Source organism: Myotis daubentonii, chromosome 15, assembly GCF_963259705.1.
Source record: "Myotis daubentonii chromosome 15, mMyoDau2.1, whole genome shotgun sequence".
Taxonomy (NCBI): Eukaryota; Metazoa; Chordata; class Mammalia; order Chiroptera; family Vespertilionidae; genus Myotis; species Myotis daubentonii.
Genome location: NC_081854.1, coordinates 36,052,742 through 36,080,062, shown reverse-complemented (window position 1 = coordinate 36,080,062; position 27,321 = coordinate 36,052,742). Strand labels below are relative to the sequence as shown.

At 42.4% G+C, this 27,321-nt stretch overlaps 1 protein-coding gene across 6 annotated transcripts; it reads right to left on the bottom strand.

Annotated features, from left to right (window-relative positions):
• Positions 1 to 5,790: 5,790 nt before the first annotated feature.
• CMC2 (C-X9-C motif containing 2) lies at positions 5,791 to 27,166 on the bottom strand. Of its 6 annotated transcripts, none has more exons than XM_059667324.1 (5): positions 27,013 to 27,152; positions 20,091 to 20,121; positions 18,479 to 18,591; positions 13,925 to 13,996; positions 5,791 to 6,177 (listed from the first exon to the last, which is right to left on the bottom strand). In XM_059667324.1, the coding sequence occupies exons 3-5, from the start codon at positions 18,557 to 18,559 to the stop codon at positions 6,091 to 6,093; spliced, it is 240 nt and encodes a 79-aa protein (XP_059523307.1). In that variant the 5' UTR covers positions 18,560 to 18,591; positions 20,091 to 20,121; positions 27,013 to 27,152; the 3' UTR covers positions 5,791 to 6,090. The 6 variants fall into 6 exon arrangements, with proteins under 6 accessions (XP_059523307.1, XP_059523306.1, XP_059523308.1 ...); XM_059667322.1 differs by lacking the exon at positions 27,013 to 27,152 and adding an exon at positions 26,343 to 26,574 and having other exon boundaries at positions 6,110 to 6,177; positions 13,925 to 13,991; XM_059667323.1 differs by lacking the exon at positions 20,091 to 20,121 and having other exon boundaries at positions 27,013 to 27,166.
• Between the last annotated feature and the right edge of the window lie 155 nt (positions 27,167 to 27,321).

Sequence of the window (27,321 nt, the reverse complement as noted above, 5' to 3'; positions counted from 1 at the left end):
TGCTTTCAACTGACAAAACATTAGAGGTGGGAAAGGTGATCATCAGTGGGCAATTGACTTGATGATTCTTTGCAGTTCCTTCTGCACAGCAGGGGTGTGCCATGGGAGGCTGGAGTCAACTGGTGGAAGCTCAGGAGAACCTACTAAGACACCTCTTCCCAACTACACCTTCAGTGACAGCACCAGAAGGAATATTTACAATACAGAAAATGGCAAATGCAACCTGGCCTGCGTGGTTCAGTTGGTTGGGCATCGTCCTGTGAATCAAAGGGTTGCTGGTTGATTTCAGGTCATGGCACTTGCCAGGGTTGCAGGCTCGATGCCCGTTGGGAAACATGCAGGAGGCAGCTGATTGATGTTCTACTCTCACATAGATGTTTCTCTCCCTTCCTCTCTAAAAATCAGTTTTTAAAAAATGGCAAAAGCTACAAATTAGTGCCTTTGTTTTTGAAAGCCAGTCATTAAACATTTACTGGCATATCACTGGTGAACACAGTGTATCCGATTTTGGTCCTCAGAGAGCAGAAAGAGAGCCTTGCTCTTAATTTTTTGTAGAAGAAACAGCATTACATTCTGCACAAACAGGCATTTAACGCTTTCTGAAAAGAATATTCTGCGTGTCCTACAGTGCTTCAAGTTTTCAGTTTCTAATTTGTTTTCTAGAAAAAAGCATCATCACCATCCCAATGGGCCCTGAATCTCATCCATACCTGCATCCTCAAATATTCCGCTCAATAAATTAATCCCTCCCTCTTTCCTGACATTCTTTCAAAATATGGTCATTTCCAAGTGGCACTCTCCATTTTCTTTTGACTTTGTAAGACCTTCTCTCAATCCTACACTGTCCTTCCCTTCAGAGCCAAGTCTTTTCAAATGTGCTTATATCTTCCAGCTCCACTTCAGCTCCCACCCACTCCTTACAACACCAAAGGGCTCTAAGGTTACAGAAGACAGAGGAGGCCAATCAACTGCCACTTCAGCTCTGATGCAGTGACACTCCTCCCTCTGTAACCCCCTTGGTAATCTGTGGCACCATTCACTATGGTTTGCATTCTACCTCTATGTCTGCTCCTCCTCTGTACCTGGGGCTCCCTCTCCTATCCTGATATATTAATGTAAATGCCTAGAAGCTCCACCCAACTGTCAATTATAGATACTTCTAGGAAATCGTGATACTGGGATATAAAGGATACCTTTTGCTCTGTAAAACAAATTGTTTGAATGTTCTATAAAAATGTAGTACTTACATAATTTTAAAAATCAAGTGGCCCAAAAAGTCCATTCTGCTCTACAAAACTCTCGCGGACCACTAACGACACTGGCCACAGGCTGTTAGCTCTCATCTGCATGCTGCTGTCTCCTAAATCTGTTCCAATCCGGGGGCTCTGATAAGCTCCACCTTTGAGTACACGAAGAATAAAAGCCATCTCCACACACCTCAAACTCAGCACTTCACACCACACCTCTCCTGCACCCCCTCCCATCAGGGCAGGGCAGGGCATCAGCAGCAGGAAAGCACAAATCAAATGCCTGAGACCTCCTAGACTTTTCTTATACCCCATACTTTGTCAGTCATGCTGATTTTATATTCAAACTAGTGGCCCAGTGCATGAATTTGTGCACATTGAAAGGAAATTAATTAGAAGAAATATTTTAAGACTGCTATTTCTCTATAATAGAAGTGTCAACCAAATTCAAGATCAACAATGACAGATCGAAACACACACGTTGATTGGTGCCAGCGAGAGCTTTATATGTATCATGCATGCGTGAGTCAACTTAGTCTTTTATATAGAGAGAATAAACTTGCTTAATTAGACCTGCTTTCTGATTTAGCTAAACTTTTTCCAGCCCAGTGAAGCACCCCAACTTCTCTTTCAGGTAACTGTCAGCAACACAGCAGTAAATATCAACACGAAGCAGATTATTATTGTAGATCACGCAGGGAGAACAAAGGGTAAAATATTTAACTGCAGCAGTGTTTGACTATATTCTGCGCAGCGAGAAAACCTGAAGTCATTTTCAAGGTCCGCCATTTCTTACTTCTTTTCAGTCAGGTCAAGTTTCTAAGCTTTCTAAATCTCCATTTTCTGGCTAATGAAAAGAAAATAGGATTCCATTGAGTCTCCTATCTACCTACTCTAGGGATCAAATGAGATGAGGCATGGGAAAATGCTTCACAAACATTTGGTTACAGTGTAAAGTATTTCCACCTGGCTATGAAGCAGGTCATGTTCCTGGGCTAAAGAAAGTGCAAGGAGGCTAGTGGTCGCTAAGGAAAGGAAGCCGGGTGTTGCTACATGTCGTTATTACCAGGACAGAGGGAAGGACACTTAGCCTATTAGCCTTTTATTTATTTATTTATTTAAGTTATATATATATATATATATATATATATATATATATATATATATATATATATATATCCCAGTGCATGAAATTCATGCACTCGGTGGGGGGGTCCCTCAGCCTGGATTGCAAGAGGGCACAGGCCAGGGCGAGGGACCCCACTGGTGCATGATCAGGGCCAGGGAGGGACGTGGGAGGTTGGCCAGCGGGGGAGGGACCACAGGAGGGCTCCAGGGCATGTCCAGCCCATTTCGCTCAGTTCCGATCAGCTGGACCCCAGCAGCAAGCTAACCTACCGATTGGAGCATCTGCCCCCTGGTGGTCAGTGTACGTCATAGCAAGTGCTTGAGTGGCCTTAACATATCATTAGCATATTACGCTTTGATTGGTTGAATGGATGACTGGACAATGGGACACTTAACATATTAGGCTTTTATTATATAGGACATATATATATATATATACACAGTGTGATGGAGGTCGTAATTCAAATTACTCGTATGTCAAATCAAGAAGTGAATGAGTGAGACACATGATGCTGGGCTGATGTTGTTGGGTTCACTGTGACATTCGCTGTGCCAACTAGCGGTGGGGTATCTGAAGCTGGCTCGTAACCCGAATTTTAGCTCACAACTCAAAGCAAAAAATCAGCCAAGAGACGGCTCGTATCTCGAAAAACTCGTTAGTCGGGACACTCGTAAGTCAAGGCCCCACTATATATATATATATATATAGAGAGAGAGAGAGAGAGAGAGAGAGAGAGAGAGCGAGAGAGAGAGAGAGAGAGATTGATTCCCCTCAACTAGTCACTGCTCTTGATCCCCAAGACACTTCTTTTAATCCAGGCCCTCATTTTTCACCTAAATTAGGGCAAAATCTAATTGGTCTCCCTGGGTGTGTTCTCCAATCTGTTAGGGGCAAATAGAATATTGAGGACTAGCTATGGTTATGGGAAATATTAATCATGCTCTATTAATCATGATTGCCTTGTATTGGTTAAGAAAGGACATTCTAACCTCACTGGGAGTTATACGCCCCCAGAGCCCTGGGAGTCAATCTTGGAATGTGGTCCATTCTCATACAAGAACTGCTTATTATCATGGAAAGATTAACAACCTTGTTGCTCAGCCCAAACAATGGAATCCCATCACAGCCCGCATTGCCTACTCCCCATGTAATCTTTGTCCTACCCTATAAAAGCAGCTGGCTTATGGGGGGCTACAGAGCAGATTTTTGTGCATGACCTGCTGCTCTCCCATACTGCTGGCATTATTGGAATAAATGCTCATATATGATTCAATCTTGTTTCTGCTGAATTGGCTCAAGTAGTGACAGGTAGCACGGACCCACTGATTGTCCAGTTACAAAACTACAACCAGAAAATCTTACTAAAAATACAAATTGAAACATATCCCTTTCCTAAGCCCCCTCTACAAATCCAAATCACCATAGTAAAATCTGCAACTGGTCACAGCAATGAAGAAAAAAATTCCAAAATTAAACGCCATTTCTGATCTTCCTCCACTAACAGTTCTCATATTCCAGTCATGCCTAATGACTTGATGTTCCCCAGAATGTATTCCATTTTCACTTCATTTGTCAAAGGTCACCTGTGCTGAGTAGCTTTCTTGGCTTGGCTCCTTCGTCCTGAAGGCTGGGCATGGATGCCCTGTTTTCTGTGACACCTACCTAATCATGTCACTTACTACACTACTGTAATAGTCAACTTGTCAGTACTACAAGCTTCTAAGGACAAAATGTCTCATTTCTGTATCTGTACTGCCTGACATGGAGGGAGGGAGAAGGGGAAACACGACTGAATATTTGTAAGCCTCAGTCTTGAAAGCGACCTCCGAATTAATTCTGCTTCTTCCTCCAACCCTTCATCAAATATCTGTTATCCTGTGTAACCGTTGTAGGCGCAGAACAGCACCAGGTGTCTGACCAGAGGGGTCAGACCTATCCTGAGTTCAGCAACCTCGGTACTTGGGTTCTGGCTAGGAAAGAATTCAGAGCCAAGACCCAAACAGTAAAAGAACATTTATTTGATAAATCAGAGGTAGGAGAAGCAATCCTAAAAGAAATGGACTTAGGAAACAAATTATAGAGGTAAAGGAAGGGTCCTTGGCGCTTGGGAGCACGCCCTGGGAAGGAAGGCGTAAGCGAACTGGGTCCTACATCCTAAGGGTTTTAAGGGTGGAAATCTTAAGGGAGGTTCCAGGGAAGATCTCAATAGAATATTCAGCAGTTTTCCAGGTGTGTCCTTTCAGGGTTGTTGTCTACATTGATTGAATGGCTGGCACCAGGGCAGGGGGTCATTATTCAATGCAGCAGTCCTGAGGTCAGCCATGGGGTTAGGGGTCTGATTTTGCTGCTTTTCTGGACCTGGAACATTGCTGATGCCTAGATATTATCTCTAAGGAGGAAAGGTCAGGGGGTCCAAACCTCATGATCAGATATGCTAGGGGAAGAAAAGTCCCCCAGGGGGGTGAAGTCCCCCCTACAATTGTTTGTTGCTAGGCACTTGGGGCTTTCCATCCTGCTGATCTTCTGTACCTGGCCCATCGTCCTTGCTCTGCTCATGTCTGTCTAACTGCCTACCACGTAACCACCTCACTAAGTGAATGTCCAGCCTCTTGAACACCTCTTGTGATACAGAAATCACTTATTAAACACTGACACCAACAAGGCCTCATGCTGAACACAAAGATTCCAAGAGAAGGAGCTCACAGTTCACAGTCTGTTGACAATTTATCTGATAAGAAGATCAAGCCATGCTGTAATGTGGCTGGACATTGCTGACTTTCAGATTCTCACAGGTCTCAGAAACACCAGGCAGAAAGAATGCTGCTGAAAAGTGAGTATGGGAAGAAGAGCCCTGTACCCAGCAAGAGTAGGTATGCTAGCCTAAGGTTAATGCCCAGGAGTTAACTGGCATCCAGGGTGGGCACATTCAACCAAACAAGAACCAAAGTCCACCAAGACTTCAGTCCTGACTAGAAGTAATTTTGTCAATGTTAAACACCCTTTTAGAATACAGCTCTTTTAAGAACAAGAAAGTCGCAACATTTTCATATAGTTAACACAGCTGGGAATTTCCTCAAACTCTTTTTGCCTTAGCTTGTATCTTTTTGATTTGATGTTTTTACTTATTTGAGAAAAAGGAAGGAAGAGGGAGGGAGAAATAGAAACATTAATGAGAGGGAAACATCCATTATCTGCCTCCTGCATGCCCCCTACTGGGGATGGAGCCCGCAACCCAGGTATATGCCCTGACCTGGAATCAAACAGTGACTCCTGATACACAGGTCGACGCTTAACCACTGAGCCATAGCTTGTATCTTCAATGTTTAAGCTCTAGAACTGCCATGTTGTCAAAAGGGAAAGTCTAATGGAACCATTTCTCCCTAATTCCAGAAGAGACTAACAGAACAGAGAAAATATGCTAAAAATCAATTATTTTATTGAGGGTGATAAATTACTCAAGTGTTAAATGGCTGCAGGCAAAGGAAAGAAACATATTAAAAGTCAGGTGTGTTGGTAAAGGAATCAGAGTACTAAAGGCTCTGCCCCAAAAATATTCTGAATCCAGGGTTTCTGTATTTCTCCATGCCTCGATTTCTCATGGGTCACTTGCTATTCAAAAGATTCTGGAGACCAAATGAGATAGAATTCTTTTGGTTTTATCAACCAAGAGTCTTCAGATCTTCTCTCAGCCAAGGCATCCAGTGATAATATAATTTATGTTTCAGATTCCTCTGGAGGATTTGAAAGTCTCTTTCGCATCGCATTGCCAAGCTCCCTGCTCTTGGTCCTCTTTTCCATGTACTGGAAAATAAAAGGAAGGGGGAGAAAAGAGTAGATTATATTACCATTATATTAAATAAAATACTTGCAGAATAAAAATAATGTTTTTGCGGGCAAAACTCTTCATTTCCCTGAATCCTAGAGGCTATCTAGTACAAGTTCATTTAATATAATACAGTATCTACATTCTAACAGATGTTTAAGTCTTTACCGAATTAATTTCCTCCCAAAATATGAATTCAGTAAATATTTAAGATGAATGAGTTTTGTCCCTGTTCTCCAGGAGCTCACAATCTAATTATCCAACCTGATTGAACACTTCTAGTTACAAGGAGGGCTCACTATCTACTTAATTATTGTTCGAATAACTGTTCCAAAGTTTTTTATGTTGAACCAGTAAGTGTTTCCCAGTAAATTATCCCACTGTCCTCTACTTCTTCTCACCTGTTATAGTCTTTCAAATATCTGATTACAGATAACCCATTCACAATCTCTTTTGCAGGCTGAATGTCACTGGTTTCTACAACTGTTCACAGAACCTGGCTTCTGACTTCTATTATCTTCTCTATAAAGCACCTTTATGAAGTACTTTAATATCAATACTCCTTAAAAAAATATTACACCCAGAATTAAATACAGTGCTCTAGAAGTAGTCTGACAGATGTGGAGTACAATGGGCCTACTAGTTCTTATGACCTGGACACATTACATTTCTATAAATATTACCAAGAGTAACTGACTCACCCGGCTGGCGTGGCTCAGTGGCTGAGCGTCAACCTATGAACCAGGAAGTCACAGTTCGAATCCCGGTCAGGGCATATGCCCAGGTTGTGGGCTCAATCCCCAGTGGGGAGCAGGCAGGAGGCAGCTGATCAATGATTCTCTCTCATCATTGATGTTTCTATCTCTCTCTCCCTTTCCCTTCCTCTTTGAAATCAATAAACAAAATATATCTTTTTCTTTTTTTAAAAGAGTAACTGGTTCTTAGCAACCATATTATCCTATTGATTCATATAGAAACTTATAGTCAGCTGAACTTCCCAGGATTTTTTCAACATGATAAGCCATTGAATTAAATTCTCCCCAAATTCTCCCCAAATTCTATGTTTCTGTAATCAGGTGGCTCTAAATGCAGTTTTAACCTTAAATGTTTTCAACCTAGTATTCTGATCTGGCTAGTAGGTTATAAATAATAGGAAATACAGAGCGTGGCACTTTAAAAAGCATTTATTTAAAGCAGAGAAACTTGATTTTAAGTGCTCTTATAAGTACTTATGTAGAGGCTTATAATATATATACTAATATAGACATATTTTAAAGGCGAATGAAGAATACCTAGCAGAAGGGGGAACACTGAGTATATGTGAACTGTTGGACATCAAAATCTTTTAGGAGACAGAGATATGGAAAGAGGTCACAGAAACAAAAGATTAGTGATAGAGTTAACCAAGGACTTGACTGGATCCCCTCCCCTGACTCCGAGTGTGGCGATTCCTGATGTTGAGTTACTTTATCTTCTGGTCCAGTAACCTCAAACATAAGGAGTTGGGTTAGATAATCTTTAAGAAGTTTTTCTAAGTCTAAAGTTTTGATTGAAGGGTTCTAACGTATGTCCTGGGATGATAGTTTTCAAACTTTTTTTTCTTCCCCATCAAAGGGCATCTTCAAATTATAGATGAAGCACCAGGTCCCTTTAACAAAAACCATTCCTTTTACCTGTCATACATTAAATTTCCTCTTAAGATTGTTAAGGGGAAAATGTATTTTATTGCTTTAAAAAATTTAAGGGTCGTGGCTGGCATGGCTCAGTGGTTGGGTGTCGACCTATGAACCAGGAGGTCACACTTTGATTCCTGGTCAGGGAGCATGCCTGGGCTGCGGGCTCAATCCCCAGTGTGGGGCATGAGGGTGGGGGGAGGAGGGACGGGGGGGGGGGGGGGGAAGAAGGATAGAGTGGGAGGAAGGGGGCAGCCGATCAGTGATTCTCTCTCTTCACTGGTGTTTCTGTCTCTCTCTCCCTCTCCCCTTCTCTCTGAAATAAAAAATATAGAGAGAGAGATATAAAAAATATATATATAGATATATAAAAAAAAAATTTAGGGGGGAAAATAGTGTCCAGAACATGGATAGATATATGCTCTGAGAAAAATGTTTGATATTTTTAATCACATGTTGCCTCCAGCAATTAGGCTGGGAGGAGGGTCTTAAGAGTAAGAGTTCTGAAGATAATACTTTGTAGCGAACCAATAAAATAAGCACAGAGCAAATTAAAATATAGTCTACATTAAAATACATGTTAAGTGAGTCAAAATGGCCCCTGAATAAAAGAAGAGAGAAAAGGATGAATATAATGTTATTCACAAAACTCTACTGAATAACACAGATAGAATGGAAGGTCAATTAACCAAAAACCAAACAAAACACAAGTAAGAGGATGCTACAGAAGTAAAATTAGTGATTATTTCAATAAATGAACAAAAGCAACACACAACATCAAAGAGAGGCTCAACAAAATTGGGCGGATCCTTTTTCTAGTTAAAAGCTTCAAGGAATGAAGTACTCAAATGACACATCAAGGAAATAGGAAGAGAGCACTAGAAGCAATAAATGGTAAACTAGAAAGCATTGAAAGCAGAGAGAAAACAAATGAGCATGGGTTCAGAGGATTGAAGGATGAAAGGAAAGAAAAATGTCTATAAATGAAGTAATAAAGCAACATAAAAACCACACAGAGGAGTTAAAAAATAAATCAAGGAGAAAATTTGAAATTTATATGAAAACAAACTTAGACAAGAGTATCTATACTGTAGATTCTACAACACTCTACCAAATAGTCCCTAACAGTTTAGGACTACCTCGGAAGAAAATTTTTGATGATCACCAATGGCAAAATCATTGATCTACAAGGAGATAAAAATATAAATGTAGGAAAAAAGTTATTATACACAACTGAAAGCATGTGAGAAATAAACAGCTATATCAAATACAATAGTGTGGGTTTTATCCTATATAATAAAGCAGTGGTATGCAAATTGACCATCACACCTTCACAAGATGGCTGCCTACGACCAGGCTGGCAGGGGTGTTAGTGAGGGACAACCAAATGACTGAACAGCAGGCTGCATGGGGCAGTTAGGGGCAACCAGGCCAGCAGGGGGTGAGTTAGGGGCAACCCGGCCGGCAGGAGGGTTAGTGAGGGACGACCAAATTACTGGACAGCAGGCTGTGTGGGCAACTAGGCCAGCGGGGGGGGGGGGGGGGGGGGGGGGCTATGAGTCGTGACCAGGCCAGCGGGGGAGGGGAGGAGATGGGGCAACCAGGCTGGCAGAGCGGGGCAATTGGGGGTGACAAGGCCAGCGGGGGGGGGGGGGGGGGCAGTTAGGGGCAACCAGGCCAGCGGGGGGGAGTTAGGGGCGACCAGGCCGGCAAGGGGGACAGTTGGGGCAATTAGGCCAGCGGGGGGGGGGGGGGGCAGTTAGGGGCAACCAGGCCAGTAGGGAGGGGGCAGTTGGGGGCGACCTGACCAGCAGTGGGGGGGCAGTTAGGGGCGACCAGGCCAGCAGAGGGCAGTTAGGGGTGATCAGGCCGGCACACAGAGGCAGTGAGGAGCTATCAGGCCAGCAGGGGGTGGGCAGTTAGGGACGACAAGGAAGGCAGGCAGGTTAGTAATTAGGAGCCAGCGGTCCAGGATTGTGAGAAGGATATCCAACTGCCAATTTAAATCGGCAGTCAGACATCCCCAAAAGGATCCCAGATTGGAGAGGGTACAGGCTGGGCTGAGGGGACCCCCCCCCCCCCCCGCATGAATTTCATGCACTGGGCCTCTAGTTTTCCCATAATCTTATTAAAAAGGACCAGAGCCCTAAGTTTAGTTTCCATCTAAATGAGCCTTTGCATATAAAGAAAAACTCTTTACAAAAATCAGTTTATAACACTTTCTATGTACATGTTTGTTCACAAAGAAAATTATCACCCTTAACTCAGAACTCTGGAAAGTTCTTCAAACAGTAAAGACACTTTGGAAAGGGATTCCAGGAAGAAGAAAAAAGAAACAAAACAAAAAAGCCCAAAGTAGAAAATATAAAAATAAAGATAGATGCTGGACAGCTTCAAATATCATATCTAACTAGAGGCCCGGTGCACAAAATTTGTGCACTCGGCGGGGGTGGGGGTGGGGGTCCCTTAGCCCGACCTGCACCCTCTCGCAATCCAGAAGCCCTTGGGAGATGTCTGACTGATGGCTTAGGCCCACTCTCTGTGGGGAGCAGGCCTAAGCTGGCAGTCGGACATCCTTAGTGCTGCCATGGAGGCAGAAGAGGCTCCCGCCACCGCCGCTGCGCTTGGCAGCCATGAAGCCAGCTTCTGGCTGAGCGGCACTCCCCTGTGGGAGTGCACTGACCACCAGAGGATAGCTCCTGTGTTGAGTGTCTGTCCCCTGGTGGTCAGTGCACGTTATAGTGACCGGCCGTTCTGCCATTCGATCACTTTGCAGATAGTCTCTTATTATATAGGATAACTAGAGGCCCAGTGCACGAAATTTGTGCACAGGTAGGGTCCCTAGGCCTGGCTAGCAATCAGGGCCAATTGGGCCCTTCTGCTGCCGCCCAGGGCTTTCCTTCCCCCGGCTGCTGGCTGCCAGCCAGGGCCTTCCTTCCCCCGGCTGCCGGCCGGGGCCTTCCTTCATTCCATGCTGCCCCCTCGTGGTCAGTGCACGTCAGAGCGAGCAGTCAAACTCCCGAGGGGACAATTTGCATATTAGCCTTTTATTACATAGGATATCTTTCAATATAAGGCTAATGGGGGGGAAAGTTCAAAGATACAGAAAACTGAAGGTCAGATTATTAGTAGTTATAGGTTTTTAAAGTTTCTAGACATAAAATATCTGATGTACAAAACAGAAATAACATTAAATTTATTTTCAAAGATTTAAAATGCACTTTGCTTGGTTAGCAGTACCTGTAAAAATACAATGAATTAGGTATTTTGACTATGTGCCCAAGTTCAAGTCTTAGCCTAAAATTGGGTTCAGAAAATTAGTCTTTCCAAATAAGTCAAACTAGATCCCTGTGGTTTATATATACCATACAGTAGGTCCTCGGGTTAGGTTGGAGATCCATTCCTACAGCGCAACGTAATGCAATTTTCGCCGTTAAGTTGGAACCCACCTACATAAGCACCTACATCACTCACATGGAGCACATACACAGCAGTAATGAAGTGAAACAGTAAAAAAAATTTAAAAGAAAGGTAATTCCCGACCTTTACTTGTGGTAAATAAATAATAAAAGAACATAAAGCACATATGTACATACATTGAAATGACGAAACTTTTTTTTGATAAATAAATGGGAGATGGTGACGTAACCATACGTCAAGTCCAATGTAACCTGAGGACTGTCTGTAATTATAAAGAAATTCAAAATTTGAAAGCTGTCAAGAGCCTAAGTCCAGCCTCACCATCCTATCTAATAAAAGAGAAACATGGTAATTAGCTGTACCTCCGCTACCCTTCCCATTGGCTAATCAGGGCAATATGCAAATTAACTGCCAGCCACGATGGCGGCCGGCAGCCAGGCAGCTTGAAACTAACATGAGGCTTGCTTGCTTCAGTGACAGAGGACTCCAACGTTCCCCGCCTGCCGCTGCCGGCCTCTGAGCTTGCAGTTTGAAACATTGTTACAAATATAGAAGCTAAACAAAACCCCAGAAACCTGCTTTCAGCCAGCCGGGATCTCAGAGCTGGAGTTGAAACAGTGTTTCGATTATAGAACCCAAACAAACCAGATACCTGCTTTCAGCAGCGGTGGCCTAAGAGCTGGAGCCAAGCCTCAGAGCTAAAGCTGGCCCAGAATAAAAAAAGAAAAGAAAAAAGGAGCAGTTGGGAGCTTCAGTCACCCGCCAGCCTGAAAACAGCCATCAGCCCCTCATCCAGGCTGGCCAGGCACCCCAGTGGGGACCCCCACCCTGATTCGGGACGCCCTTCAGGGCAAACCAGCTGGCCCCACCCATGCACCAGGCCTCTACCCTATATAGTAAAAGGGTAATATGCCTCCCAGCACCGGGATCAGCGGAGCAGCGAGGCCTCCCGGCACCGGGATCAGCATGACAGGGGGCAGCGTCCAAACCCCCTGATCGCCCTGCAGCTCTGTGTGTGACAGGGTGCGGCGCCCCAACCCCCTGATCCGCCCTGCTCTGTATGTGACAGGGTGTGGCACCCCAACCCACCTCCCCCCCCACGGGCCCTGCTCTGTGTGTGACAGGGTAGAGCCATAACCTCCCCATCGGCCCTGCCCTGAGTGTGACAGTGGCAGCGCCCCAACCCCCTGATCGGCCCTGCTCTGTGGGTGATAGAGGGCGGTGCCCCAACCGCCCCCCACAGGCCCTGCTCTGTGTGTGACGGGGTAGAGCCATAACCTCCCCATCGGCCCTGCCCTGCGTGTGACAGGGTGCGGCATCCCAACCCCCTGATCGGCCCTGCTCTGTGTGTGACAGGGGGCGGTGCCTCAACTCCCCTATCGGCCCTACTCTGTGAGTGACAGGGGGGAGCTCCTCAATCCCCTGATGGGCCCTGCTCTGTGCGTGACAGGGGGGAGCTCCCCAACCCCCTGATCGACCCTGCTCTGTGCATGACAGGGTATGGAGCCCCAACCCCCCTCATGGGCCCTGCTCTGTGCATGACAGGTGGTGGCGCCCCAACTCCCCAATCAGCCCTGCTCTGAGCCTGACCAGGGGCTGCACCTAGGGATTGGGCCTGCCCTCTGCCACCCGGGAGCAGGCCTAAGCCAGCAGGTCGTTATCTCCCGAGGGGTCCCAGACTGTGAGAGGGCACAGGCCGGGCTGAGGGACCCCCTCCCCCCGAGTGCACAAATTTTTGTGCACCGGGCCTCTAGCCCTTTATAATAAAGATGTAATATGCAAATGGTCATTACATAACAACCGGATGACGGATCAGCAGGAGAGTGGGGCAGCGAGCTACAAGCAAGTGGCAGAGAGCTACAGGAGGGGGTAGGGCAGCAAGCTATGGGGTGGGGGCAGGAAAGAGGGGGGTGGGGAGAAATACAGGAGGGCAGCAGTGAGCTACTGGCTACAAGCAGGCAGCAGAGAACTACAGGAGGGGCAGGGCAGCAAGCTATGAAGGGGGGCAAGGGGAGCTACAGGAGGGTGGCAGTGAGCTACTGGCGCACGGATTCGTGCACAGGGCTACTGGTGTTGTATAAGGACACTGAGGTCCAGAGAGTTTTAGTTACCTGTAGCCAATAGCTGACTGACAAGTCTTTTTTGTTTGAAAGAGAATCAACTTCCTAAACTTTTAAAAAATTAAACAAAGACAATTATAGATCAAATTCCAATGAAGAGAATCCTCTTTTACCATTGCATCTATTTTTTTTCAATTACAGTTTATATTCAATATTATTTTTTTATTAATTTCAGGTATATAGCATAGTGGTTAGACAATCATATAGCATACAAAGTCAATTTCCCAAACGGTAAAATTCATCCAGAGGAATTACAAGGATTATAAAAAGGAAGTTGTTTCATGTATATGAATGCCGAACAACAGCAGTATTCTAAAATTGTCCCCAGAAGAGGCTTTCATTTCTCCCCTAGGTTATAGACATACATATAAAATCTATTTTATTCTGTTATACTAAAATTGGGGGGAGGGGAGGGGAGGGGAAGGAGTTAATAACAGCAGTAATATATCATACTGTTTTAAAATGTTCTGTTCTATTGTTGAACGATTTCCATCCTTTAACACTTTTCTTACCTCCTTCTTCAAGCATTTTCTCATCTCCCGATCAAGATCATTGCAATGACCAAAAAATTTCAGAATGCTGTGCTAAAAGGAAGAAAAGGGATAAAATATTTCATCCCATAATGTGCTATGGTCTCTGGCACATAGAATTTAAATGCTTATTCTTAGATCATGGGTTTAATGTGTCACCTTGTTAATAAGCAAATAATTAAATCCCAAGTATAAAATATACAAATAAACAGGTTTATCCTGGCCTTCCTAAAAAAGAGGGATAAATACTCTATAGTTAAAAATAAAAAAAACTTTTCCGTGATAAACAGGAAGTCTATTTGCTTGCCAAAACCTCATAGTGACAGTATGTAAACAATTTTATTTCCTAATACCTCCTTTTTTAAAAGCATGTTAAAATAAAAGCATAATCCATTCTCCATTACAGGGAGCAATGTCAAAGAGCAGTGTGGCCATAGTAACACAATGAATTTCCTTCACTAGCTAACACACTGTCTTGTAGAAGAGCTACTAAATAAATGTTTGATGCCAAAGTCATTTTCTCATTTGACTCCATTCAAAATGTCATCAAAATAAATCCGAAACACGTAACAGTTATTAGATCGCCTATATGGGCCACATAAATAAGCCACTAATTCACAATACATATAAGGAAATCTATGTCTATGTCTGAAGTTCAGTCTGCTTGGTTTGAAAAGCAAAAATAAATATCTCCTAGTGGATTCAAGTCCTATAACTATTATCATGGCAAAAATTGTGTTCCAAAGTAGATTAAGATGAAGACTGAAGTCAAGAAGCTAAATTTTAGTAGGGCCATATCTAGTGTGTTTGCATGTCCACAATTTTTAAGGGTAGATTGGAGAGCATGGTGATTTCCTATAATAATGCCATAAATGCTGAACTTATAGTTGTAATAATAAGCACTTCTTTTCCTTTTCTTTCTAATTAAGACTTTCATGAAAACCAGACAACTCATAATTAGTAAGGTATGCCTCTTGCTATTACTTTTTTTCCTAATTCACTACCACTTTAAATGTGCTTTTCTGGTCCACATTGGAAAATAGTCAGTTTTTCTGGCAAGCATTTAAGATAGGCTAAGAGCTCCTACTGGCTACCTAATGACCTCTTCAGAATAAATATTTCCTGTGTATTTTCCCTAAATACTTAAATACAAATAAGCAGGGACAATGCAGCTTACACCCCCTCTGGTCAAGTAGAAATAACAGAAAGGATTAGACTTTTAGAATGCAAGGCAGTATTTCATAGTTCAGCTTATATTTATTCCATCCCATATACATACATCTTATTTTAAAAATCCAAGAAAAAAACTAATTTATATTTTTGTTTTTACCTCAATATTGAGCCCAAATAAGAATTATACTCTTGTGACATTATGTGAAAAACCCAAAATGCCTAGTGGAATTGGTAAAAGACATGTCCATGTACTACAATTCTCTTTTACACACATAGCATATGCCACTAGTGCAGGGGTGGGCAAACTTTTTGACTCGAGGGCCACAATGGGTTCTTAAACTGGACCGGAGGGCCGGAACAAAAGCATGGATGGAGTGTTTGTGTGAACTAATATAAATTAAAAGTAAACATCATTACATAAAAGGGTACGGTCTTTTTTTTTTTTAGTTTTATTCATTTCAAATGGGCCGGATCCGGCCCGCGCGCGGGCCGTAGTTTGCCCACAGCTGCACTAGTGTCTGATGTCTATTTCTAGAGAACTAAACTGGCTAAGCAATTGATTGAATAAGCAAATCAATCAATCAATCAATCAATGTCTGGAAGACAATGTCCCAGGCACTAGAAGGATACACAGTAAGCAAGGTGAACCTGGGCCCTACTCTCATTGCACATAGTCAAAGGGAGGAGACAAAAAATGAAGTGATTGCTATAAAGCAATGGTTTACAAAGTATAGTCCAGGAATATCCAGGAGTTCCCAAGACCTTTCTAGGAGATGCATAGGTAAAAAACTATTTTCCTAATAATCAAAGATCTTATTTGATTTGTTCACTTTCTCTAATAAGGGTACAGTGCAATTTTCCAGAGACTACATGAAGTGTAACATCACAGATTGAATGTAGAAGCAGGTATGAGAATCCAGCTGTATTCTATTAAGTCAGACATTAAAAAGAATTGTAAAAATGCAAAAGCAATGTCACTCTTTTTTTGGAAACTAAGAGCTTTTTATGAAACTTAATTATGTTAACATGAGTTTATTATCATTTTTAAATTATTTTTAATTTCTAAATTAATTTGATTAATTTAGATGATTTTTAAGTATAAAGGAGTCCTGAGACCAAAAAGTGTGAGAACAACTGCCATAAAGTAGGAACTGTGTTATGCATGGTGTTATTGGAGTGCAGGTTAATTATCCCAAGAGAATCTAGGCCAGGAAAGAAGAAAAGGAAGAGGAAGTGATAAATTAATCTGAATAAAACCTAGGAGATGACAAGTGGTATAGCAAATGGGAAGTGAAGATTATAAGAAAGGTTCTAAGTCAAGCAAAGGAAAAAGTAAGTGCAAAGGCTTACAAGAGAGAAACATGCTCCAGTATAACTGCAGAAAGAACAACAGGAATGAGGGGAAGAACAGAGGTATAGGACAGTGGTGTAGCCCACAAGGTAAGTAGGGGCCAGTTTCATGAAAATCTTGCAACACAAGGAAAGAAAGAAGATTTTAGTCTACAGACAAAGGGAGCCTTAAACGTGGAATAATGATTAAACTTGTATTTGAGAGATCACTCTAGATCAATGATGGCGAACCTTTTGAGCTCGGCGTGTCAGCATTTTGAAAAACCCTAACTTAACTCTGGTGCCATGTCACATATAGAAATTTTTTGATCTTTGCAACCGTAGTAAAACAAAGACTTATATTTTTGATATTTATTTTATATATTTAAATGCCATTTAACAAAGAAAAATCAACCAAAAAAATGAGTTCACGTGTCACTTCTGACACGCGTGTCATATGTTGGCCATCACTGCTCTAGATGCATTGTGGAAAGTAAATTAAGACAGAGAAGAGTACAAAATAGTCCACTTGACCTCAGTAAGATAACTTTAGAATTAACTGGTGTTAAGAATAGACATATATTATCTCAGTGGAACAGACCAGAGAGCCCAGAAATAGACCCACTCACAAGTGGTCGGTTGGTTTTTTAAAAAGGCACAAGGTAATTTAGTGGGGAAAGAATAAATAAGTAATATATGTTATGTTGGAATAATTGGGTATTGATAGGGAAAGAAACTGACTCATACTTCACACCATACACAAAAATTAAAACATTATATGAATCACAAACCTAAATGTAAAACTTCTAAAAGAAAAAATAGAAAATCTTTGTGACCAGGAAATATACAAGATCCGTAGAACATAAAAAACACAAGCAAAAGAAAAAACTGGTAAATTAGACTTCATCAAATTTACTAATTTCTCTCCAAAACACACTCTTAAGAAAATGAAAAAGGATGCCACAGATTGGGAGAAAATATTCAGAATACACTTATCAGACAAAAGACTTGTATACCCAATGATAAAAGTAACTCTGGCAACTCAGTAATAAGACAAAGAACTCAATTTTTTAAAATACTGGTAAAGACTTTATATAAATGGCTAATAAGCACATGAAAAGATACTCAAAATCATCAGCCATTAGGGAAATAATAATTTAAAACCAAATGAGATACTACAACATAACCATTCAACAGCTAAAGTTAAGAAGACATACAATACCAATTCTTGATTTAAATGTATGCTGAAAATAGTTTGCCTACTATCATCAACAACATTCTTTGAACCAGTAAAAATACCTGACTTCACAGGTCATGGGTTTTACTTACTTCCTTACTTTCAGTCTTAAAATTTTGCTCATTTAAATCACACTTACTACTATTATAATTTGGTATATCTATAGTTTAAGAATATCATGAGGAAAATAATGCATCATGCAAAGTTAAAGACGCTTATCACTGTCTCATGCATGATGTAAATGGAAAAAGCTACATATTCAACATCTGTAAAAAATATCAGCTCAACTTAATGCATTCCAAAAATGGGCTTTTTTCTATTTTGGTTTTAACCATGGAATTTTACTTCCATTCTACTAACAAGTAAATCTGTCAAATTAAGCCAATCATAATTTAAATTTATTAATATCTAATTATTAAAATGTTTCAATTTCCTTTAAATACAGAATGACATACATCAAGGAACAGAAAATCTTAGATTAATTCCATTATAATCAGAAGAATCAGAGCTGAACATATTGTTCTAGTGCCCTGTAATTAGGAAAAGTACTTTATTGTAAGAATATGGATTCTAACTAATGCATATCATTTCAAAAGATCCCTAACAAACTTTCATCCTTGATTTTTACTAATCATAAAAGGAAGTGATTTATAAAAAAATCACAGCATCAGTTGCTAGTCTTTACTAAGCTAAGACATTACTGTTCCCTTCCATTAGTGGACATAACATTTAAATTACATCAGTGTGTTGTACCTAAGCTTCATTTTTACTTTATAATATTTTTTCTGAACTCTTACATTTTTGTGACATTCCTTAAGTAAGTTAATCAAGACGTTGCATTCTTCAGTGTGCAAGTGTGGAGATAAGTCAGGATGCATCTTTAGGAGGTGATGGAGCACAGCAGAGCAACCTGTGGATACAAGAGTGTCTTGAATGTCTGTGACTTTATTTGTTAATGTGACCTAAAACTATTTTCATATTTTTAGTAAGAACCTTTATCAGAAAAGAATGTTGACCTTAGGCAAATTATCAAACTTGAGCCTCAAGTTCCTTATCCAAAGATTGAACAGATTCAGTAATTTATCAGGAGTGTTTAGAGAACATGCAGGTTCAGAAAAAAAGCAGGACTCCTCAATAGACCCTATCCTGGAAATAAGCATTCAAGCAGAAACAGCTTGCCTATGTTAATAAGCCCCACATTCCTGAAACTGATTACAACTCATTTTGTTCAGATGAAATTCTCCTAATTAAGAGAACTGGCTTATTAATCCTTTAAAAATGTGTATTCCTCTGAGAGTGTTAAAGGGAAAATTAGTCATCTCACATTAGTGTGAATTAATATAGACTGCTTTCTTCCTAACATCTGGCTATTAAAATCTAACTAACCAATGAAAAGAAACAACAAACAGATGGGAAATAAATTTTTAAAATTTAGCAGATATACTCATAAAATGCTATTATTACCATGAAAACAAGAAGCTGAAATCCCTAAAATTGGTTTAACTGGTTCATTCACAAAGAAAATTAGCAGCCACAGTCAAAGGAAAAACATTATATTGAGGTGTACTACAGTTATATATCACTATACACCTATTGTCTTTTTTAAACCAATTCTTTTTAACTCAGAAAAGATAACCGAAAGGAAGAACCAATTAATTGCTTTAATCTTTTAAAAGTTCTAAGAAAGAAAACATTAGAGAAAATTATGACCTTAGATTGGGCAAAGAGTTCTTACATACATAAAAAGCACAACCCATGAAAGAAAAAAATTGGTAAAAACTCATCAAAATTAAAAACTTTCTCAATTTGAAATCACCGTTAAGAAAATTAAAAGACATGCCACAATTTAGATTCATCAATTGTAATAAACATATAAACTCTAGTGGGGGATGTTGATAGTGAGGGAAGTTGTGAGTGTGTGGAGGCAAAAAGTATATGGGACCTCTCTACGTTTGCTCAATTTGGCTGCCAACCTAAAACTGCTCTAAAAAAATAAAATCTACCACAAGCCACAGACTAAGAAAAAATATTTGCTAGTCATATATGATAAAGAACTTATATCTAGAATAAAATAAAGAATGCTTACAAACAAGCCAATGTTACAAATGGGCCCAATAAATGGACAAAAGATTTGAATAGATATTTCACCAAAGATGGTACAGGACTAGTTAATTAAGCTCATGAAAAGATGCTGAGCACCATTAGTCATTAGGGAAAGGCAAATTAAAACCACAATGAGATAGAACTACATATCCACCAGAATATCTACAATCAAAAAGTCAGACAATGCCAAGCATTGGTTAGAATGTGGAAAAAATGGACCTCATGCATTGCTCTGGAGAATGTAAAGCAGAACAGACAATTTGGAAGATAATTGGCAGTGTCTTAAGAAGTTAAATGCAAACTTACCATAAGATTTGGAAATTACATTCCTAAGAATCTATTCAAAAGAAATGAAAACACAATGTATAGAGTGGGGCAAAAGTAGGTTTACAGTTGTGAGTACTTGAAACAGTTTATTCTTATATTATTTACTAGAGGCCCGGTGCACAAAAATTTGTGCACTCAGGGGGAAGGGGGGGTCCCTCAGCCCGGCCTGTGCCCTCTCGCAGTCTGGGACCCCTCGGGAGATAACGACCTGCTGGCTTAGGCCTGCTCCCGGGGGGCAGAGGGCAGGCCCAATCCCTAGGTGCAGCCCCTGGTCTGGCTCAGGGCAGGGCTGATTGGGGAGTTGGGGCGCCGCCCCTGTCATGCACAGAGCAGGGCAGATCGGGTGGTTGTAATGCCACCCTGTTACGCTCAGGGTAGGGCTGATTGGGGGGTTGGGGCACCGTCCCGTCACACTCAAGGCAGGGTTGATGGGGAGGTTGCGGCGCCACCCCCTGTCACGCACAGAGCAGGGCCAAACAGGGGGTTGGGGCGCTGCCCCGTCACGCACAGAGCAGGGCCCATCAGGGGGTTGGGGCACCGCCCTCTATCACCCACAGAGCAGGGCCTATCAGGGGGTTGGGGCGCCGCCACTCTCACACTCAGGGCAGGGCCGATGGGGAGGTTATGGCTCTACCCCGTCACACACAGAGCAGGGCCCGTGGGGGGGCGGGGGGTTGGGGCGCCGCACCCTGTCACACACAGAGCCGCAGGGCGATCAGGGGGTTGGGGAGCTCCCCTCTATCAGGCACAGAGAAGGGCTGATCAGGGGGTTGGGGCGCCTTCTCCTGTCACGAACAGAGCAGGGTGGATAGGGAGGTTTTGGCCCCGCCCCCTGTCACACACAGAGCCCCAGGGCGATCAGGGGGTTTGGGCACTGCCCCCTGTCACGCTGATCCCTGTGCCCGGAGGCCTCGCGGCTCTACTGATCCCGTTGCTGGGAGACATATTACCCTTTTACTATATAGGGTAGAGGCCTGGTACACGGGTGGGTGCTGGCTAGTTTGCCCCGAAGGGTGTCCTGGATCAGGGTGGGGGTCCCCACTGGGGTGCCTGGCCAGCCTGGGTGAGGGGATGATGGCTGTTTGCAGCTGGTCACACACCCTTCAGGGTGGGGGTCCCCACTGGGGTGCCTGGCCAGTCTGGGTGAGGGGCTGATGGCTGTTTTCAGGCTGGCGGGTGACTGAAGCTCCCAACTGCTCCTTTTTTTCTTTTTTTCTTTTTTATTCTGGGCCAGCCTTAGCTTTGAGGCTTGGCTCCAGCTCTTAGGCCTCCGCTGCTGAAAGTAGGTTTCTGGCCTTTGCTTACAATGTTGCGATCCTGCTGGCTGAAGCCCGGGGCTAAAGCAGGTTTCTGGGGTTTTGTTTAGCTTCTATACTTGTTACATAGTTGCTTAGAGTTGCAGCTCAGAGGCCTGAAGCGGCAGGCGGGGAACATTGGAGTCCTCCATCATTGAAGCAAGCAAGCCTCATGTTAGTTTCAAGCTGCCTAGCTGCTGGCCGCCATGTTGGCTGGCAGTTAATTTGCATATTGCCCTGATTAGCCAATGGGAAGGGTAGCGGTCATACGCCAATTATCATGTTTCTCTTTTATTAGATAGGATTAGTGTACAACTGTAAACCTACTTTTGTCCCACCCTGTATATCCACACAAAGATATGTATGTAAATGTTCACAACATCCTCTATAATAAAAGGGTAATATGCAAATTGACCCTAACAGCAGAACAACTGGGAATGACTGGCCACTATGACACACACTGACCACCAGGGGGCAGACGCTCAATGCAGGAGCTGCTCCCTGGTGGTCAGTGAGCTCCCACAGGAGGAGCTCTTCTCAGCCACAAGCCAGGCTGACAGCTGCCAGTACAGCGGTGGTGGTGGGAGCCTCTCCTGCCTCCTCAGCAGCGCTAAGGATGTCCGACTGCAGCTTAGTCCTGCTCCCCGCTGGCAAGTGGACATCCCCTGAGGGCTCCTGGTCTGCCAGAGGGATGTCTGACTGCCAGCTTAGGCCCAATCCCCCGGGGAGCAGGCCTAAGCCAGCAGGTGGTCATCCCCTGAGGGGTCCCAGACTGTGAGACAGCACAGGCTGGGCTGAGGAACCTCCACCGCCCTGAGTGCACAAATTTTTGTGCACCGGGCCTCTAGTTATTTATAATAGCTAAGACTGGAAACAACCCAAATGTTCAATAACCAAGTAATTGGATAAACAAATGTAGTATATTTACACAATGGAATACTATTTCTCAATTAACACATTGTTTGCGGGTAGTTTTTATCGCGCGCTAACAGGTGGCGTGGGCCATTTTTGCTAATTTTTTGCGCAAATGGCAATGTTCAGTAAAATTACGATAACTTTAGTTTACGTATTTATACGTTACCCGCATTCTACCGCTAGTCTATAAAAAAACGTATTAATACGTGTCCCGCACTCTACTACACTGCTAGAACATATAAATACGTAAAACGTATAAATATGTTTCCCGCATACAATGTGTTAAAATAAATTAACTAACACATGTGCCAATGTGGATGAACCTCAAAAGCACAAAGCTAAATGAAAAAAAGCCAGATTCAAAACACTACGCTGTTATGTATAGTATCCGTTATCTGATTTCTGCTTCACTTTTTCTTCTGAAAGAAGCTGTACATAGTTTAGTCACCTAGCATATATCTCTGTTTTATTTTATAAATATATTTAACAAAGTATTTTTGCATATATCTATCAATCAGCCCTCAAATGTGTGCTTTTACAGTTCAGAAACAAACTTATGATTTACTAAAATGACTTTTTTAACTGACATAGTAAACACCTGAGAAGACACTTGGTTGCAGAGATAAAAACATGCATGCATGTTGTATATAAGCACAAATGAATATCATGAAATATCTATAATAATAAAAGTGTAATATGCTAATTTAGACTGGACGTCCTTCCGGACAACCTTCCGGATGAAGCCAGGCTGTAAGGGAAGCCTGGGTCCTGGATGCCGGAGGGAAGCCAGTGCCAGCAGCTGGGGGAAGGAAGGCCTGCTCTTCCACAAGTTTTGTGCATGGGGCCTCTAGTTTAACCATAAAACAATACCATTATTCTTAGAACACACTTAAATAAGTGCTGATACCTTTCACTAGTTATCTTTAAAAGCCTATTCTACTCCTGGCTGTTGTGGCTCTGTTGGTTAGAGTACTGTCCCGTACACCAAAAAGTCTGGCTTGATTCCATCAGGGCACATACGTGGGTTTCAGGAGGTAGCCAATCAATGTTTCTTTATCCCATCTCTCCCAACTCTCCCATCCCTTCCTCTCCCTCCCTCTCTCTCTCAAAAAATCTTTCTAAAGCCTATTCTAATAACACTAGTATAACTCAAAGTAATTTTATAAAGTAAAGAAAAGCTAAACATATATGCCAATGCTTATTTTTGAAGTTTCTTCAAAGCCATAAGCACATATCTACATTATTAATGTACAAAATAATTTGTTAAAACACTATGTGCTAAGCACAAGTTTAATAATCCTCCCAATAACTACAGGAAGTACCTTTTAAAATTCAGTTGAATCATAAGAAATTGCCTTTTTGTAGGTCAAAATATACATTACCCACATTTCCATGGCAAAACTAAGCCTCAGTTACAAAGTAAGTAGCAGTTCATCTCTTATCACAACATATTTTTTCCCACATTCAAAATTGAAAAGACATACCTTCCCAGTAGTTTGTGAATGAAATAAATTCAGTTAGAAAAACTACTATTTCCCAAAGAGCCTTTGGTTGGCTACAAGTTCAACGGGTACTAATTCTAGGCCTAGTTTCCAAAGAAGTCAATATACTTGTAATATTATCCTGTATTATTAGAAACAGAGGGTCTGTCTACAACAAGAAAAAGAGCAGTACTATACTCATCCTGATTTGCTATGTCCAGAATATTTACTATTTAAATATTCCTGGGGAGAGTGCTCAGGATGGTGATGGTTCTGACACTAGATTTAAACAGAAAATCATGAATGAAATTGACAATATTTACCAATGTAGGGGAATCCCCAATAGAGGAGACAGATAAAAGATACAACTTGGTTAAGTTGGACAAACAATGGATTTGATGGGAGAAAATGGTTTGAAAGCAAAAATTGTGGACTCAGTTATTCACAAGTTATATCACTTTATTTACTTGATATAAGACCCAAGTCTCTTCTTTCTTAAAAGGGAATTAACTCTTAATCTATACCTCCATGTTATCATGAGGTTTAAAATAACATATACGTGACTCTCTGAAACAGGGAACAGTGTGTGTGACATATGTAAAGTATTATTTGTATATCTGAAATGCTTTGTCACAAAATAGAAAAGGTTGAATTGAATTTACTCTGAGGTGTTTCCAAGAACAAGACTATAAACCAAAAGGTGGAAATTACAGAGGCAGTCATCTTCATGGAGCTGTCCAACAATGAAATGCCATGTTGTATGAAGCTCTTGGTTATTGTCCAAACGTGCCCAAAAGAGACTGGCTACATCAATTAAGGATGCCACAGAGTATATTCTGACATTACATTCTTAAGTTTCTTCTCAAATCTAAGCTCACAATTAAATGACTTTAAGCCAATTCCAAAAACAAAATTCACACTCAAATGATAAACACCTGTTACTACTAGGAATACAAAAACAATTTCAAAAGGGTAGTGCCAAGGTACTTATGAACATCAGCTGCACCACTGAAACAAAGGGGAACGGAATATTCATTTGTGATAAGCCTTCAAGCATGTATGTTTGCAGTGAGAAAGAGAGGGATAAAGCTCATTATTATTCATTTAAAGAACAAAACTTCAGTCCCACTCGCATTTAGAAAACATCAGAAGGGTTAACTTGTCACAATTACAAAACTCCCCTCCCCATGCCAACCCCACCCACTTCCTCAACTTTGCAAACATTGATACCAAAATAGCTGAAATTTTTAAAATTGTTCAGCTGTGACAATTTGATATTTTGATAAATGGCTAGTAGGCCCATAAAAAGCAATTTTAGCTTTTATTTTGGGGTAACCTGGGTGGGCAGAAGCAGTAGGGTACTCTGACAATATAAAAATTCATCATATTATATGTACTCCTTTACCTTATTTTACCAAGACTTTTGAGGTGAAAGATTCCTAATGAGCATTCTATGATAGAAGATTTCAACCACCAGGTGGCACCATTTCAGGAAATAATCTAACCAAGAGTAAGCAATACATAACTAATAAAGAAAAGGGAGTAAGCCTTCCAATTATACCATTTAGCAGGTCTATAATTACAAGGAGTTTGAAAACCCATTATTATTTTAATGCCGCTTTTGTTTTCTTTGGATCTTGCTATTGTGTGGCTGCACCAAAAATAAATTTACACGACAGTTGCAATTTCTAATGTCACTTTAAAAACAAGCAGAAAGCAGGACCACAAAAAACTCTGAAAAAATCTGTTCTCCAGACAAACCTGTAAACCAGTATTTAAAGCTTTCTAAAACACATTCTTAAAGCCCACATTTCAGGAAGCACTGGAATTAGTTAAATTAGTGCTTCTCCAACTATCATTTTAAATAATGCACCATGTTTAGCAGAGGTAGCAGACATAGCAGATAACAGGAGGCCACCTACCCTACCTACTTGTACTTACCACAGCTGCAAAGTGACCACATCTAAACAAATGCTGTTAAGTGACTGGTATGCCCAACGAACAGACCGGCCCCTCCGCTAACAGAGCAACCCCGGGGCTCAGGGAGGACTGACTGCAGGGCTCGGACTTCCTCGCATCCTTTCCTAAGGAATGGGTCAAGCTGTAGCTTTCCCTGAACACGTACCAGCACTTACCAGGTGCTGAGCGCTCTGTCCCGCCAGGTGAATTTCCGGGGAGACGTGGGGGGACTTAGTCCATACACCCCAAAGAACACACAGGCTAATGAGGGAATATCCTTATAAATGCACACAGTATACAACTGAGCAAACAATTATTTGCTCAATAATTGTTTGCTGAATGTAGAGTTTAGGATTATCATAGATTTGAAAATTGGTTCAGACCTCAACATAGTGGTGTGTTTTGTTTTTTTTTTAAGATGGAAATAAGGCTCATTTAAAATCAACTGAACAAGTACAAAAGCCTGTATGAATAGGAAAGGAGATCCAAAGGGGGTCACAACAAAATTCCTTTACCGGCACAAACTTCTTCTATCCGTTTAAAATTTTACATAAAGGTTTCCGGAACTCGGGTTTACTTACAGCGCCCACTGTGAAACCAGGGGCACGGTCATCTTTAAGCCCGATGAAAGGGATATGGACGGCGCATTCCCTGAACAATGTACTGACGGGGATCTCACGGGACCGTCCCATCGCAAGACGGATCGGTGCCAAGGTTCACTGCAGCTGAGATGCGCCTTTGCAGGCTTTTATCTTCTACAGGCAAATTCTAAACTACATAAGCAAGAGCAATAACCATGCAATTGTATTGAGCGCTCGCCGTGTCAAACACGGTGCTAAGGACATCACTTCTCACAATCGATGCAACGGGTTTATACCCATTTTTCAGGCGTAGACGCAGAGGCTCGGGGAAGGGAGAAGCCCGCGCTGGGTCAGAAGGCTCGAGAGCGACGGGAGAGAAGGCAGGAGAGGGAAAGCTCGAGGCCACCCGTGCCCTCAGCTATGAGCAGGTCCTCAGCCAGAGCTGCGGGCGGGCAGCTCAGGACGCACCTGTGGCGACTCTGACAAAATCCCCGGCGCCAGGCGACGGCCGCCCCGAGGACCCAACTTCCAATGGCAACAGGAAAGTCCCCCCAGGACGCGACGCCGAGGGGCGCTCGAGAGCGGGGACAGGTGGGTGTCCCGCGGCCTCCCGGGACGCCGCGGTCGGAAAGAGCGCGCTCCTCTGACCCCCCCGACTCCCAAGACTCACCGCCTCACGGCCACACCTGAAGAGCTGGAGCGGAATTCACCAGCGAGCACGCCTCACCCCAAGTCCCGCTGGCCGGGGCGCCAGAGCCGGTCCGTCCGCAAGGAGAACGCTCCTACGCCCTCCACAGCTGACCCGCTGGGCCGGCCCGCGCCGCCTGCCACCTCTGAGGCGCATGCGCCGCCCGGCCTGGACGGGCCCATTTTGGGGGTACTGAAGGGGGAGTCAGCCCACAGAGGCACGATGAAGCCTAAAGAACAACCTGAGCCAACAAGTCAGATGTCGTGTCTGAGATTAACTGCATTTAAGCAA